This window comes from Plasmodium brasilianum, chromosome 5 (genome assembly GCF_023973825.1).
Source record: "Plasmodium brasilianum strain Bolivian I chromosome 5, whole genome shotgun sequence".
NCBI lineage: Eukaryota > Apicomplexa > Aconoidasida > Haemosporida > Plasmodiidae > Plasmodium > Plasmodium brasilianum.
The window spans coordinates 391,647-407,875 of NC_090118.1; the positions used below are offsets into that span (position 1 = coordinate 391,647).

The 16,229-nt window shown below is 27.3% G+C and overlaps 2 protein-coding genes across 2 annotated transcripts; one reads left to right on the forward strand and one right to left on the reverse strand.

Annotated features, from left to right (window-relative positions):
- Positions 1 to 395: 395 nt before the first annotated feature.
- On the reverse strand, positions 396 to 7,261 carry MKS88_001349 (histone acetyltransferase GCN5; the record flags this gene model as incomplete). The annotated part of the gene is made up of 4 exons (XM_067214268.1): positions 396 to 557; positions 794 to 1,302; positions 1,640 to 2,054; positions 2,333 to 7,261. The coding sequence occupies 4 exons, from the start codon at positions 7,259 to 7,261 to the stop codon at positions 396 to 398; spliced, it is 6,015 nt and encodes a 2,004-aa protein (XP_067074720.1).
- A 5,655-nt stretch (positions 7,262 to 12,916) lies between these two features.
- MKS88_001350 (RNA-binding protein) lies at positions 12,917 to 14,811 on the forward strand (the record flags this gene model as incomplete). The annotated part of the gene is made up of 3 exons (XM_067214269.1): positions 12,917 to 12,976; positions 13,763 to 14,209; positions 14,455 to 14,811. The coding sequence occupies 3 exons, from the start codon at positions 12,917 to 12,919 to the stop codon at positions 14,809 to 14,811; spliced, it is 864 nt and encodes a 287-aa protein (XP_067074721.1).
- Positions 14,812 to 16,229: the final 1,418 nt, after the last annotated feature.

Consider the following 16,229-nt stretch of genomic DNA (forward strand, 5'->3'; position numbering starts at 1 on the left):
ATACAGTACATAAATTGAATGAAGTAGAATAACAGGAAAATTAAATAAAATAAAGGGTGTACAACTAATTTGTACACATCACTAGGTATAGGAACATAAGCAAATAAATAATTTATCTGTTTGTTTCTATTATCACCTCCACTTCCTCAAAAAAAAAAAAAAAAAAAAAAAAAAAAAAATCCAATTGAGTCATCATATTATAAATTTTATGGCAAATATAATAAGCTGAAAACTTTAAGACGGTTCAAAACAAGTCAATCATAATATTTATCTGCACCAGAAGGATTTGAACTCCATAATACTTTTTTTTCACTTTTACCTTCTTCTCATCAAAAATTAAAAAAAAAAAAAAAAGAAAAAAAAGAAAAAGAGATAGTATAACGTAACAGCACATACTACTTTGCACTTTCACTTATGCACTCATATTTTGGCCATATGAGAGCTTGTAATTCATTTGCATATTTGAAGTATATGGTCGTTGGGGCATTGTACAGGCGGCAGTTGTCAAACATCCTTTTTAGCTCAATTCCAAAATCTTCCTTCGTTTTGTACTCACCCTGCAAGAATTGGCAAAATGGAGGGAAAAAAAAAAAAAAAAAAAATGAACAAACAAGCAAACAAAAAGAATATAATAAAAATAAATTATAAAATAAAATGTAAACAGTAAATTACATAAGAATAAACAGGATGCGGTGTATATCAGCAGCGATGGCAGTAGTACTATATGTATTTTTCTCTTATTTATTTTCTATTTTTTCTTATATTTTCGTTTTCCGTTTTACGCCCCCCTTACATGTCTTGCCTTTCTCCTCATGGTAAGAATATCCGTGGGTTCCTTTATAATGTCATAGTAATCGGGAGCTTCCGAAAGACTAACAGGTTTTAAGAAGGGCCATGCAGATTGTTGTTTTTCCAAAAAATCTAGAACATCTAATATTTGATCTTTTAATTGTATATCTTTATTATGAATTTTTTTTGTAACTTCCTTATTTTCCTTCTTCCATCCTATTTCTATCAATCCGGGAATACTACTAGGATGTAAATTTGCTCCTTTATTTTCTAAGAAATAATTTAATCCTTTAAAAATAACTTGTGGTTTTATAAAATGAATTGCTTTCCTTACTGTCTTTTTTTGTTCATATAACATTTCGGAAAGTTTTAAATAATTTATATTTGGAAAGATGTAACACTCCATTAATGTTCCTCCATCGTAGTCTTTTATGTACCCAAACCATCTTTCTTTTGGCATTGAAATCTTCTGAGAAAACCCCTGCTTCCTAAAGTAGCCTATGGCAAAGTTGTCTGCAGTCGTGGGCGCCCAGTATGAAAAAAGGGGAAAAACGTAAAGCAGTGAAATGTATGAACGTGATATGCATAGTTGTAAAATGAAGAACATACAACATTAAAATAAAGAAAAACAATGAAATGTTATAATGTGTTACAAAGTTTTGAACGAATTAAAAAAAACTCCGTTTTTATCTCTTATTTTTTATTCCTCTCTTTTTATCTTTCCCCTTCTCCTCCCATTCTTCTCCTTTTCTTTCCAACCCATTTGGCGCAAATAAAAAAAAAAAAAAAAGTTCAAAATGAGCATCCGCCCACATTCACGTAACGTAAAAACGAAAAGCACTAAACTAACCTGCATACGTCAGGAAATATTCGATGCCAAACTTCTTAACATGCTCCTTCAGATGGTTCATTAACCTAGTACCATATCCCTTCACTTGTTCCGTTGATGTAACAGCTAAAAATGCTATTTCTGCAAATTTCTGTTCAAAATAAGGTCTGAAGCAAACACCTCCAATTACCGTATTCTTTTTAAGTAAACAAAATGTATAGTGGTTTCTATCAAATACAAGCCTCACAATATACTCTCTAGGCATCTTTGGTAACTGTCTTGAGAAAATATTTTTTAGTGTTATTAATTTTATTAAATGATCAGGTTCCCTATCATTAGTTATACATTCAAATGTAATGATACCCATGTTTTCTTCCTTAGCTCCTCCTGTGTCTCTGTGCAAATATCCCAACCCCGTTTCCGATGGCAACAAGGACTACACATAAAATGGAGTGTGATACGTGTGGGAAAAAAAAAAAAAAAAAAGAAAAAAGCATAAAACGTAAAACGTAAAACGTAAAACATAAAACATAAAACGTAAAACATAAAACGTAAAACATAAAACGTAAAACGTAAAACATAAAACGTAAAATGTAAAACACTAAACAATAAACAACTGTCATACGGAAGAGACATACAAATAAGCACATGAAAATGCATACGTACGCCTAAACACGTAATAGCTAGCCGAATTCCTCAAGCTGCAAATATTACCTGCAGTTTGTTACTCTGCTTCGTTGCATTAACGAACAGCATCTGCGCTACGTTAATCGGTAAGCCCGCTTCCAAGCATAAATGAAGGAAGAAATATTTTATTTTTTTCTTAACTGCTGTTTTTTTTAAATCTTCAATTATAGCAACGTAGTTACACAAGAGAACAGTGTGTAAAAAATCTCTTGAAAAAGTCATGCTAATTAAATTACCACTTGATTGTTCTTTTCGTAAAAATGTTTTCCATTTTGAATATATAGTTTCATAATTAGGATCATATATTAGATTAGGATTACTTAACCTAGCACTGACTGGTACAAGTTGCTGTAAATTAATTATTGAGCATATACTTTTTGATATTTCTATTAGTATTGATTTGTTATTTTCAGCAGTACCACTACTACTACTGTCTCCTATTCTAATCTTCGTAACATCCCTTTTAACATTTTGATTAAGCTGTTCATCTGATGGCCCATCTTTCTTTTTCCTTTCTGCTTCATCATTACAAGATTCATTTTTGTTATCATTTGCTGCGTTCTCCGCGTCATAATTGCTGCTGTTATTTTTACTTGACTCATTCGTATTTTCATTGGGGTTCTTATCTTCCATAGGTTTATTTGACTGTTCTGTGTCTGCACCCTTAGTACCTTGTTTGTCTTCAAATTTTGTATCTCCAGAGTTTTCTCTTCCAGTGATGGAAGTATTGGTAGTAGTAATAGCTTTACCAGTAGTGACGGTATTACTCTCAGCTGCTTTGTCATTTGTGCTTTTATTTGCATCTCCATTTTCGTCGTCTTTTGTATCAATCGAGTTATTTTCCTTAACAAAAAAGTTTTCATTGTTTGTAAAGGAACTGCCATCTTCCATTTTACAATTATTTAATTTTTCACTACTTCGACTATTTTGGTCCTTTTCGTTCTTTTCGTTCTTTTCGTTCTTTTCATCCTTTTCATCCTTTTCATCCTTTTCATCCTTTTCGTTCTTTTCGTTCTTTTCATCCTTTTCGTTCTTCTCATCCTTTTCGTTCTTCTCATCCTTTTCGTTCTTTTCCTTTTTTCCTTCATTAACCGCATCATTTGTATAACCCTGTTTCGTATCACCCTCGTTGTAACAACTTGTAACCCCTTTCACCTCGTCCCTCTTTTCATCCTCCATCAATTTTATGTTATTACCTCTGCTATTGTTATTGTTGTTGTTCGGACTGCCGCTTACGCCGCTTATTCCTCCCATGCCACTACTATCACAGCTGATAGCGTCAGATAGGTCCACTTTGTCCTTATATATCAAACTTTCATTATTATAAAAATCAAACAAATAGTCGACCAAAGAATTCTTAACAATATAATGCACTATATTGTAAATCTTTTCATCTACGTTTAGTTTTGAAGAGTATTTTCCATTTACAAAGTTTACGCTCAAATCTAGACCATCCACATTTTTTAAGTTGATATTTTCACTAAAATTTAGATTTTCAAGGCGTATATTTTTTACAGTCTTTTTACTGTTTTCACTGTTATTTGTCGATTTATTTGAATTTCTGAAGTTGGCATTATTTGAGTTCATTTTTCTGATTTGTTCACCGTATTCATCTGAGTTATTATTATTATTATTATTATTGTTGTTGTTGCTGTTGTTGCTGTTATTGTTGTTGCTGTTGTTGTTGTTGCTGTTGATGTTGTTGCTGTTGATGTTGTTGCTGTTGATGTTGTTGCTGTTGCTGTTGTTGCTGTTGTTGCTGATGTTGTTCTCGTTGCTGTTTTTTCCAAATATGCCTTTTCCATCTTTTGCCCCTAAATGGGGAACAGTTATGTTTCTTCCTGCACTATTCAGGTAAGGCATATTCATATTTCCATTAATACTATGCATATTATCGCCTACATTGACACTTATGGCGCCATTCACACCGCTGATATTCATATTACCATTCATCATCATACAATTAACTCCACCAGCCTGCATTTCGTTCATTGAGTTAAAAGGCATATGTTGACCAATCTGACCATTGGCCATAAAATTATTAGAAGCATTAGCAATAGGGTTAAACATGGGCATATTGTTATATGGATGTGTACTAAAATTATACGGATTAATATTTGTCAGTTGCATGTTGTTATTCACAGAAATTAAACTGTTACTGTTATTACTGTTACTGTTACTGTTATTACTGTTACTGTTATTACTATTACTATTATTACTATTACTATTATTACTATTACTATTATTACTATTACTATTATTACTATTACTATTATTATTATTATTATTATTATTATTATTATTACTATTATTATTATTATTATTACTATTATTGATATTTTTAATTACATGCATATTATTATTCATTCGATTCATCATCATCATATTATTATTATTATTATTTAACAAGTTGTTTATTCCACTTATGTGAAACATATTTACATTACTTCCTAAATTGTTCATACTGTTTACAAAATTGTGCTCGTCCTTCTCATTAGGTACACTACTACTATCTATACAGTCCGTTTTATCTAATTCTTTTCTTTTACTTTCTGGACGAAATTCTTCAATCGTTTCTTTAACATTTATACTGTTGTTAATTCGGTTCATTTCGTTCATTTTATTTGATCTATGTCGTTTATTACCTGACAATGTTTTATATGTACTTGGGTTACACTCCCCATTCATATAAACCATTTGTGTATTAGCTATAATATTTTTATTTTTTGCAAAAGGTATATTGTTAGCAATATTCATTGTATTATTCGCACTCCTTGCATTTTTACTGCTACCTGTTTTCTGTGCAGTAAAGTTTTGGTCGTTCTTAATTTCGGCGCTTACCATCATATTGTTACTATCATTTATGTTCATGCTATTTAAGTTCATATTGTTTTTCATGCTTAAATTATTATCCATACTTAAATTATTATCCATACTTAAATTATTATCCATACTTAAATTATTATCCATACTTAAATTATTATCCATGCTTAAATTATTATCCATGCTTAAATTATTATCCCTGCTTAAATTATTATTCACGCTCATATTATTATTATTTACGTTCATACTCTTCGCATTTTCAAATTTACTGTTTGCTTGCATTTTCCTCTGTTCATTTATTAACCTGTCCTGTTCAGAATTTTCATTACATCCACTACTACCATCAATGCTGTTATACATTATCTTATTATTTGCCTCATTAATATCCTCTTTATTTGTCACACTACTATTTTTATACTCGTTAGAGCTGTACAGCTTGCCATAGCAGTTCGCATTTTTTCTGTTATCGTTATAGTTATTCACTATGCCCCCTCTAAGGTCAGTACTTAAATTGCCATTAATCGTGCTGTTTGTTCCGTTTTCATTCGCTTTGCTGTTATTTTCAATGTTATTAATATTCTGATCATGATCATTCATCTTGTCATCCTTTTTTCCACCATCGTTTTCTTTGTTTAAAAAATCAATGCTAGCGTTTCTCTCTTTCCCCTTCTTGCAATTTCCTTCATCTTCATCCCCATCGGCAATTTGCCCCCTCTTCCTATCCAGATAATTCTTATTATGATCTTCATCATCACCATTGCCATTATTACAGCCATTATTACAGCCATTATTACAGCCATTATTACTACCATTATTACTACCATTATTACTACCATTATTACTACCATTATTACTACCATTATTACTACCATTATTACTACCATTATTACTACCATTATTACTACCATTATTACTACCATTATTACTACCATTATTACTACCATTATTACTACCATTATTACTACCATTATTACTACCATTATTACTACCATTATTACTACCATTATTACTACCATTATTACTACCATTATTACTACCATTATTACTACCATTATTACTACCATTATTACTACCATTATTACTGCCATTATTACTACCATTATTACTGCCATTATTACTTCCATTATTACTTCCATTATAACTTCTATTACCATTACCACTGCAATTATTACTTCCATTATTACTTCCATTATAACTTCTATTACCATTACCACTGCCCCTGTTACTGCCATTATTATCACCCTCAACTGAGTCTTTTGCACTTCCGCTTTCTGAGCCACAAGTTCTGAACTGTCCCTTCGTAGAAACACATGAGGACATATCCTCCTTAGAGTTAATATAACAAGTTGAGTTGTAAGATGTCAGCAGATTGTTATCATTTTTTTCATATGATAAACCAGTAGCTATGTTAACACACTGAGTGTTGTTTGTATATACTTTATTTTTCAATTTACTATATGACCAGAGTTTCCCATCATTCACACTACGAAAGGATTCATCAAATTTCCATTTTGCATTATTATTATACTCACTCATACGGACTTTTGTACATTTATTTAATATTGTAATGCTTACATTGGTATATTCACTACAATTAACTGTTCCCAATACATTATTATTTGTTATTTTGTTATTTAAATGATCAATGGAATTTATACTCACGTTACCAGTCGAATTAAAATTGTTAATTGTAACGTTCGGTATAAAATTCTGACATTCCACATTTGATAAGTTACTAGACACGGATCCAATCAGCTCATGCTCAACTTCATAGCATTTATGTAATTCTTCACATCCATGTTTGCTCAATTTATCACGATCGACACTATAATTGCCACCTGATAGATATAAATTTATTTTTGTTTCTTTTTTCCTCCATAAACTGTATTTCCCCTCTTCATTTAAGGCCCATTTATTCCTACCATTAAAAGAAGTACATGGCGTTTGCTTATAATTATTTTCCAAAAATTTATTACACTTATCATTTTCCTTATTAATTATTATGTTATCATAATATTTAAATATATCATCATCATTATCATCATCATATGAACTTATTTTCCTCCTTCTCTTTAAAATTTCATTTCGATAATTCAGCAGATCATCATTTTTATTGTAAACGATGTACTCCATATCTTTTTCATTATTTTTACTAAAAGTGTTAGCCAAAAATGGATGGGTAAAAAACGAAGTTTAAAATTTAGAAAAAAAAAAAAAAAATTAACGCAAAAAAAATACTGGGGTAACAAACGAAGCGCATAAAATGGATAAAAAATGCAAAAAAAAAAAAAAAAAGAAATCGAAGAAAAATCTTTTTAACGATTAAAATTGTTAAAAATATTTGAGCTTTTTTAAATTACGCTTTTTTGAATTACGCTTTTTTGAATTGCGCGTTTTTGAATTGCGCGTTTTTGAATTGCGCGTTTTTGAATTGCGCGTTTTTGAATTGCGCGTTTTTGAATTACGCGTTTTTGAATTACGTTTTTTGGATTACGCTTTTTTGGATTACGCTTTTTTGGATTACGCTTTTTTGAATTACGCTTTTTTGGATTACGCTTTTTTGAATTACGCTTTTTTGAATTACGCTTTTTTGAATTACGCTTTTTTGAATTACGCTTTTTTGAATTACGCTTTTTTAAAATACGCTTTTTTAAAATTCGCCTTTTTTTTCCTTTTTCTTTTTTTTTTTTTAAAAAAGAGATAATTTTAAAGAATAATTCATAATACGAAAAAAAATATGCAATTTATTCTTGGAAGCATTGAAAATACTCATCAAAGGGTAAACAAAATAAACAGCAGGTACATTGTACACGTATGCATGTATATGTATAAATATATATATGCATACAAACATATATTATACGTGAACATATAAATGGCAATGTCGTGTAGTTGAAAATGCCTTCGCTTTTTTTTCCATTTCGAATTGGTTAAGGATGAATATTATTATATAAAATATGTAAGAAATTTCCCTTTCGAAATTTTGTTGGATACGCTATGCAAACTAAGCTTTAAAATTTTTTTTCATTCGTTATTTTCTTCAAAATGACGAAATAACGAATTATAGTAAAGTATACTTATATAATAATATGTAATAATACCTTTTATAATTTTTCTATTGCGTATTTCTTCAATTATTTGTATTTTTTTTTTTTTTTTATCTCTTGTTTATGCAAAATTATAACCGATGATACAGGTATATATTTTAAAAAAGGCCAAGGGCAATATTTTTAACGATATAGAATAAGAATATATATGTTACATTCCCTTTTTTACAATTCTTTTATTGTTCATGTTCCTGGTTCGGAGTTGTATTTCTCATTTTTTCCTTTTATTTTTGTCGAATTTTTTCTTGTCAATTTTTTTTTTTTTTTTATATGTTCCTCAAATATTTGAGGTAATCCTTATAGTCAACGCAAAAAGAAATTTTTTTTTTTTTCAGCCATTTAAGGAAATTTTACATAAAATTGTACTATTATTTTTATATTCCCTTTTTTTTTTACTTCTTTTTTTACTTCCTTTTTTACTTCTTTTTTTACTTCTTTTTTTACTTCTTTTTTTACTTCTTTTTTTACTTCTTTTTTTTACCCTTTTTTTTACCCTTTTTTTACCTTTTGTTTACCTTTTTTTACCCTTCTTTTACCTTTTGTTTACCTTTTTTTACCCTTTTTTTGGTTATACACATTATATTAAGAAAAGAGGGAGTAGAACACCAATTTTATTTTTTTTTTGTATGCATTTTTTTTTGAACGAAAAACGAGTATTTGTTGACGTTGCACATTTGTCCTTTTAATTTATTATTATATGGATACTTAAAAAAAAAAATGTTTTCCTTATGTATTTCGAAAGTAACATATAAAAAAATAAAAATTTATAAAATAGTTGAAGGTGTTAAAAAGGTTAACCATGTACATTTTTTGTTATTGTTTTACTCTTTCACGTCCGTATAATTTTTTTGTGTGAGCTAAAAATTTAATGCAGTTGAGAATGCTATATGTGCTTATTGGCATATTTGCAAGTGTATGCGCGTCTGTATGGTTTGGATGATTTTGCCTTATAGCAACGTGTGGTAGGAATATATATATATATATATATATATATGTTTATATGTATATATAATTGCCGAAGAGATATATATGAAACCTTTGGCATATTTATTTATAAACAAAATTATGCGTAGCTAAATTATGTTTATGCAAATATCCTAGTTTAATTAAGGAAACAGTCGTCCTTACTGAACCAACAAAACTTAAATTAAGGGTATATCTATTTAAATGCGAACTTTTTATATTTATAAAATATGCTTAAATCAATGTTTTACTTTTTTTATGTATTTATATTAAGCTATTAAAGATTATTTTATTGTTAATTTGTTCAATTGAGAGCAAATTCTTTTTAGCTCTTCTTTTTTTTTCCTTTTTATTGTTCGTCGTTGACTTTTGCCCTATATCAGTATAGCATAAGGGTATATCGCAAAACAAAAAAAAGTAAAGCAAATAAAAAAAAAATAATAAATAAATGAATAAAAAATAGGGACAAAAGGAAAAAATGGAAAAACAATTAAAAGAAAAACAGGAAAAATTTTGGAATAAATATGAACAAATTGGAAAAAATTAAAAGGGAAAAGGGGAAATACGGCAGAAAAGAAAAAACATAGAAAAACTGTAACATTAAAGTAATTTTACACGTCTGTTGTTTAAATAATGAACCACTTGAGTTGTGTCTTTTGCATTGTTCTCATTATAAGTGCTACTGAATTTTGTGTAAATATTTGTCGTAAAAGGTACGTATAAAGTTTTTTAAATTTACAAACAAGGCAATATTTCTCATAAAAATGATCTATAATAAGGTATATATATATATATATGTATTTACTTAGATGAGCAAATTTAATAATATTATTGTATGTACTTTTTATTGTACTATATTTTATTGTACTATATTTTATTGTACTATATTTTATTGTATTTAATTTTATTGTATTTAATTTTATTGTATTTTATTTTATTGTATTTTATTTTATTGTATTTTATTTTATTGTATTGTATTTTATTCTTTTTTTTTTTCTTCTAATAAATGGAAATTAAAATTTTCTCTCCTCATTTTTGCTTCTTTATTATGTTAATACTGGTACATTCGTACTTGTATAGCAAACGAGCAGTATACATTCTTATTTTTACATAAATGTTCATGTGATACAAAACAAAATTAAAAAAAATGAACAAAACGAAACAAAATAAAAAAAAATAATAATAAAAATAAAATAAATAAACAAAACGAAACAAAATAAACAAAAAAAAATAAATAAACAAAAAAAAATAAATAAACAAAAAAAAATAAATAAATAAAACAAAATAAATAAATAAAACAAAATAAATAAATAAAACAAAATAAATAAATAAAACAAAATACACAAAACGAAATACACAAAACGAAATAAACTTGGCAAAATAACACTGCTATTTCGCAGGTTTAAAGCTATTTCGTTTACTGTTCAGAAAATGTGTAATTCCTTCATAAAACCTATGACCTTGTAACACTTTTAGCACGTGTAGGGCAACTGATACTTCTAATGATGCTAATTATAAGCGACTCAAAAATAAATTAATCTAGGTGCGTATTTATAAAAAAGAAAAATAAAATATTGTATTTTTATGTTCCCCTCACGAGAAGAATCTTACCTTCTGTGTTGCATATAAAAATTGTTAAAAGCATTTTAAATGGTCTACTCCTAAAGAAGCAGAGTAAATATGTACATATATATAATCATATATATAATCATACTTATATGCATAAATATATGCATACGTACATACATTTTTATGTGTTTGTATGTGATTTACATTTTACAAAAGTAATTATATCTGCAGGTGCATAATGCCCTTTTAAGAATTTCCATATTTTTGCTTACATTAAATTACCATTTGCTTAAACATGTACGTATAACACATATATTTAACATACATATATATATGTATGTTATATGTACAAAACATATATACATATATATAATATGCAATTTATCTTTTCCGCGTGCAATGATTTAAAAAAAATCAATATAAAGGTAAAAATAAAAGAAAAAATAAACGAAAAAAATAAAGAAAAAAGGTAACTACAATAATATCACGTGCACTGCATCTCCTAAAAAAGATAAAAAAACCTAGAAGCATAAATATAAAATATGCAAAATAAATTATAACCAATGTTTTTAGAAAAATTGAAAGTTACGACATTAAAATTCATATGCGCATAATGTATAAATTATGAAAATTGTACATACCACAAATTACATATATATATACATACGTATATATATATATATATAATATATATATATAATATATGTACGTATTGCGTATATTTTTAAAAATATATAACATTTTGAAGGGGCCTATTTAATAATTCAATACAATATATATTCATGTTTTTTATCATTTTGCATTATTTTACTTTTTATTTTTACATTTATTTTATTATATACATGTATATATATATATATATATGTATATATATATATATTTTTATTTATTATATTATATTTTATTTTTTTATTAAATTTTTTTTTTTTTTTGAACATTTTAATTGTCGTGATATGTTATTACATTGAATTTCTATCTATCATCCAAGTTAATTTTTTTAAAAAAAAAAAGAATATGCTAAAGTAGAAGAAAACAAAAAAAAAAAAAAAAAAAAAAAAAAAAACAGAAATAAAAACAACCAAATAGCGAAATAGCGAAAAAAAAAAAATTAAATTTATCTCGCTTTACGTCATATATATATACATATATATATGTAGGGGGGAAAACAAAATATTTCAATGTAACAAAATAGCACAGCAGGGAAATATTAAAAAAAAGAAAAAAGGAAATATATATTACGCGTATATGTGTATTTATGTATTATATATATTTATATATATATATATATATACATACATACGTACATACATACATACGTACATACATACATACGTACATACATACATACATACGTACATACATACATACATACATACGTACGTACATACATCCATACATACGTACGTATATATATGTGTGAATATATATGACGAGAGAAGGTAAAAGAAATAATCATATAACGGCATCCTAGGAATATTTTATATAAAAGAACAAACAAGTACAAAACTGTTTACGAAAAGGCATAAATTTCCCATTTGGGGAAATGACTATAAATTGGTTAAGTTATATATAAAATGATTACATAAAATTAAAATTTGTAAAAATGTCAGCCTCAATAATAACACCCATCGTTTATAAGTATTCTTTACCTTGTTTAAGTTCTTAATACTGACATTCAATTATTAATTTTTATTTTTTTTACAAAGTAAAACGTATATTACATATTTATTTACACATATATTTACACATATATTTACACATACATTTACACATATATTTACACATACATTTACACATATATTTACACATATATTTACACATATATTTACACATATATTTACATATTTAATTATATATTTATTTATGTATTTATTATTAATTTATTATTTTTTTATTTTTTGGTTGTGAACACAGTAGTGTGCAAACTCTGCACTTTTCAATGTAAGAACAGATGTTGTAATAGCTAAGGGAGAGTACAAGTATATACAAGTATACACATTTACTTATATACATATATGTAAGTTTATACATATTTGTAAATTTATACATATATAATAAAGCTCAGCTAGTATTAACAAGCTCCAAGTTAGAAGCGTTTGGAAATATAATAAAAATAAGTCAAATTATATAAAAAAAAAAAAAAGAAACAATGTCATTAACAAATTCTTCAAAAATATTTATCGGGAGCATACCTAAAGATGTTACGGAGGTACGGTGCATTAAGTGATGTACAGTTGTGTGTGCATGTAAATATATATGCATATATACCTACATATATACATATATACCTACATATATACATATATACCTACATATATACATATATACCTACATATATACCTACATATATACATACATATATACCTACATATATACCTACATATATACATACATATATACCTACATATATACATACATATATACCTACATATATACATACATATATACCTACATATATACATACATATATACCTACATATATACATACATATATACCTACATATATACATACATATATACCTACATATATACATACATATATACCTACATATATACATACATATAAACATACATATAAACATACATATATACATACATATAAACATACATATATATATGTACATTTATAATGTATACCTGTATATGCATATAAACTTATGATATGGACCCTCTCTTTTTTATGCACATCTTACTTAAAGCATTGAATGAAACATTGGACGACTAAGAATTTGTGTTGTACTCTTTTTGTGTAAATTGTTACATAAACATAGACACAACCATGGATGAGTTATAACAGTGCAAACGATCCGTGCTCGCATCAATACGTGAATATAATATATATATATATATATATATATATATATATATATATATATATATATGTATATTTATTTACGTACACATGTATACATATTTGCGTGCATACATATGCATTTACTCCCACTTAATTTCACTTTTGCCCATATGTTTCTTCCCTTTCTGTGTACTTGTACAGGAGGAGCTTAAAGCCGAGGCATCCAAATACGGCACAATAACGCAAGTGTATTACGTACCTGCAACTGCTCAAAGTCCAAGGGGGTGGGCATTCATCACTTATGAACAGAGGTCAGAAGCATACAAAGCTATTGAAGCTTTAGATTATAAGTGTATATTTCCAAATAGCCAAAGGCCTTTAGATGTACGATTCGCTAGCTATAAATATAATAACTCAAATGATATGCAAGCATCATCAAATAAGAATATATGGCAAAAACATGTAACATCAGACGGACATCCTTATTATTATAATTCTGTTACTGGTCATTCACAATGGGAAAAACCGAAAGAAATAACACAAACTAATTATACTGGGAAAAGTGGAGTTGCATCTTTCGGTCCCCCTGGTGCCAATGTATTTGTTTTTCATTTGCCATCCCATTGGACGGATATGGAGTTGTACCAAGTAAGCGAAGCGCTTTGGCATGTGGTTGCGCTGGTGCATAGACATACATATATATGCACATACATATACGTACATAAATACATACATACGTACATAAGTGCATATATACACACACGCGTGTATATATATATATATATATATACACGCGTGTGTGTGTATACCTTTGTGCTTCTTTTTGACTTTATATACTTAACTGTTCATATATGTGGTGTACTTATCTTCCTTCCCCTCTATTTTTACCTTAGCATTTCCAACATTTCGGGTATGTAGTAAGCGCAAGAATACAAAGAGATTCCAATGGCAGAAACAAAGGGTATGGATTTGTTAGTTTCAATAATACAGAGTCTGCATTAAATGCAATTAAGGGTATGCATGGATTTTATGTATCAGGAAAACATTTAAAAGTTCAGTTGAAAAAAGGAGAAGAACATTATGTACAGTTAAATCAGTCTACACAACCACAGCTTACCCCTGCTCAACCATATACTGTACAACAGCCAATGATGGGAAATCATCATCAACCTTATATGACACATTTAATGTATGGAGGTATGGATTCTCCCAATCAGATGAGATATAACACATATTCATTAAGTAGATAAGAATATTGCCGAGGTGTGTGTTGTTGTTGCTACGTGAATATTTGAGGGAATATGTACATATATGTATGCACATATGTATGTATATATATATATATTTATGTATATATATATGTATGTATATATAAATATATATGTATGGGAGCGTGTGCGCATGAACACATCTTTATATTTATATGCCGCGCACACAGTAAATGTATACATATCTAGCACCAATATATGTGAATCTACACATTCGTAGGTACATGTATATGTACATATATATATATATATATGTGTATGTGTACGTGCGCACATGTGTACGCACGCATCTGCATACGTTTTTATTTATATATATAACAGTACAATATGTTTAAAATGAAACTATAAAAAACTACTCTTATTTTATTCCCTAATAAACCTTGCCACTAACTCTTCGTCTTATTTATTTATTCTTCTTTTTTCTTATATCTTACATCTGTTTCCTCTTTATTTTTTCCTTTTATTTTTTTTTTTTTTAACTCTTCTCCTTTGTTTTTCTTTAATATGATAAATTTTATTCTTGTACATTCCCATAACAATACATCGAGAAAAAATTTTTAATACTGTGTGAATTAACAGTGTACAAAAAACGTTTGTTTAAAAAAAAAGGAAAAGAAAAAAAGAAAAAAAAACAAATATATGTGTATATATGTATGTAAGAATAAATATATATATATATAAAGTATTCTCATTATTAATATTAACCAAATGAATGCTATTTTTATATATGTACATAATGTATGTAAATATGTACACGAATTTACACTTTTATATTACAACGTACACGTCCTACATGCGTATACGTTTACAAGCAGGGATATATATATTACATTTTTATGCATCCTTACATTCATATATTTTTATATATGCATATGTCTACCTGGAAGTCTACCTGTATATATACATATATATGTAGACACACGCGTACTTATTTTTCCTATTTTATTTTCAGTAACAAATTATGGTAAAATGAAGAATGTTTAGATTTTCATATTTTCATATTTTCAAATTTTCATATTTTCAAATTTCCATATTTTCAAATTTTCATGTTTACAAGATTTTATATTTTGTGTGTGTGTTTTTTTTTTTTTTTTATTAGAAGAAATATATATTTTTTCCTTTTTCAAATTCCACCACTGCTTAGAAAACCCTAAAAAGTTTATATTCACACGTTTCGTACATATACATATATATTATATATATATGGGCTTATTAATATGTGCGTATATAATGTATATGTACATATGTATATATATATGTATGTGCATATGTAAATACGGGAAGGCCGAGATATTCAAATATATTTATCAACAATTTTTTTTTTTTGTTTGACAATGGAAATATGATTTTGAACAGTTGCTTTCAATGATGTAATAAAAAAAAAAAAAAAAAAACATATA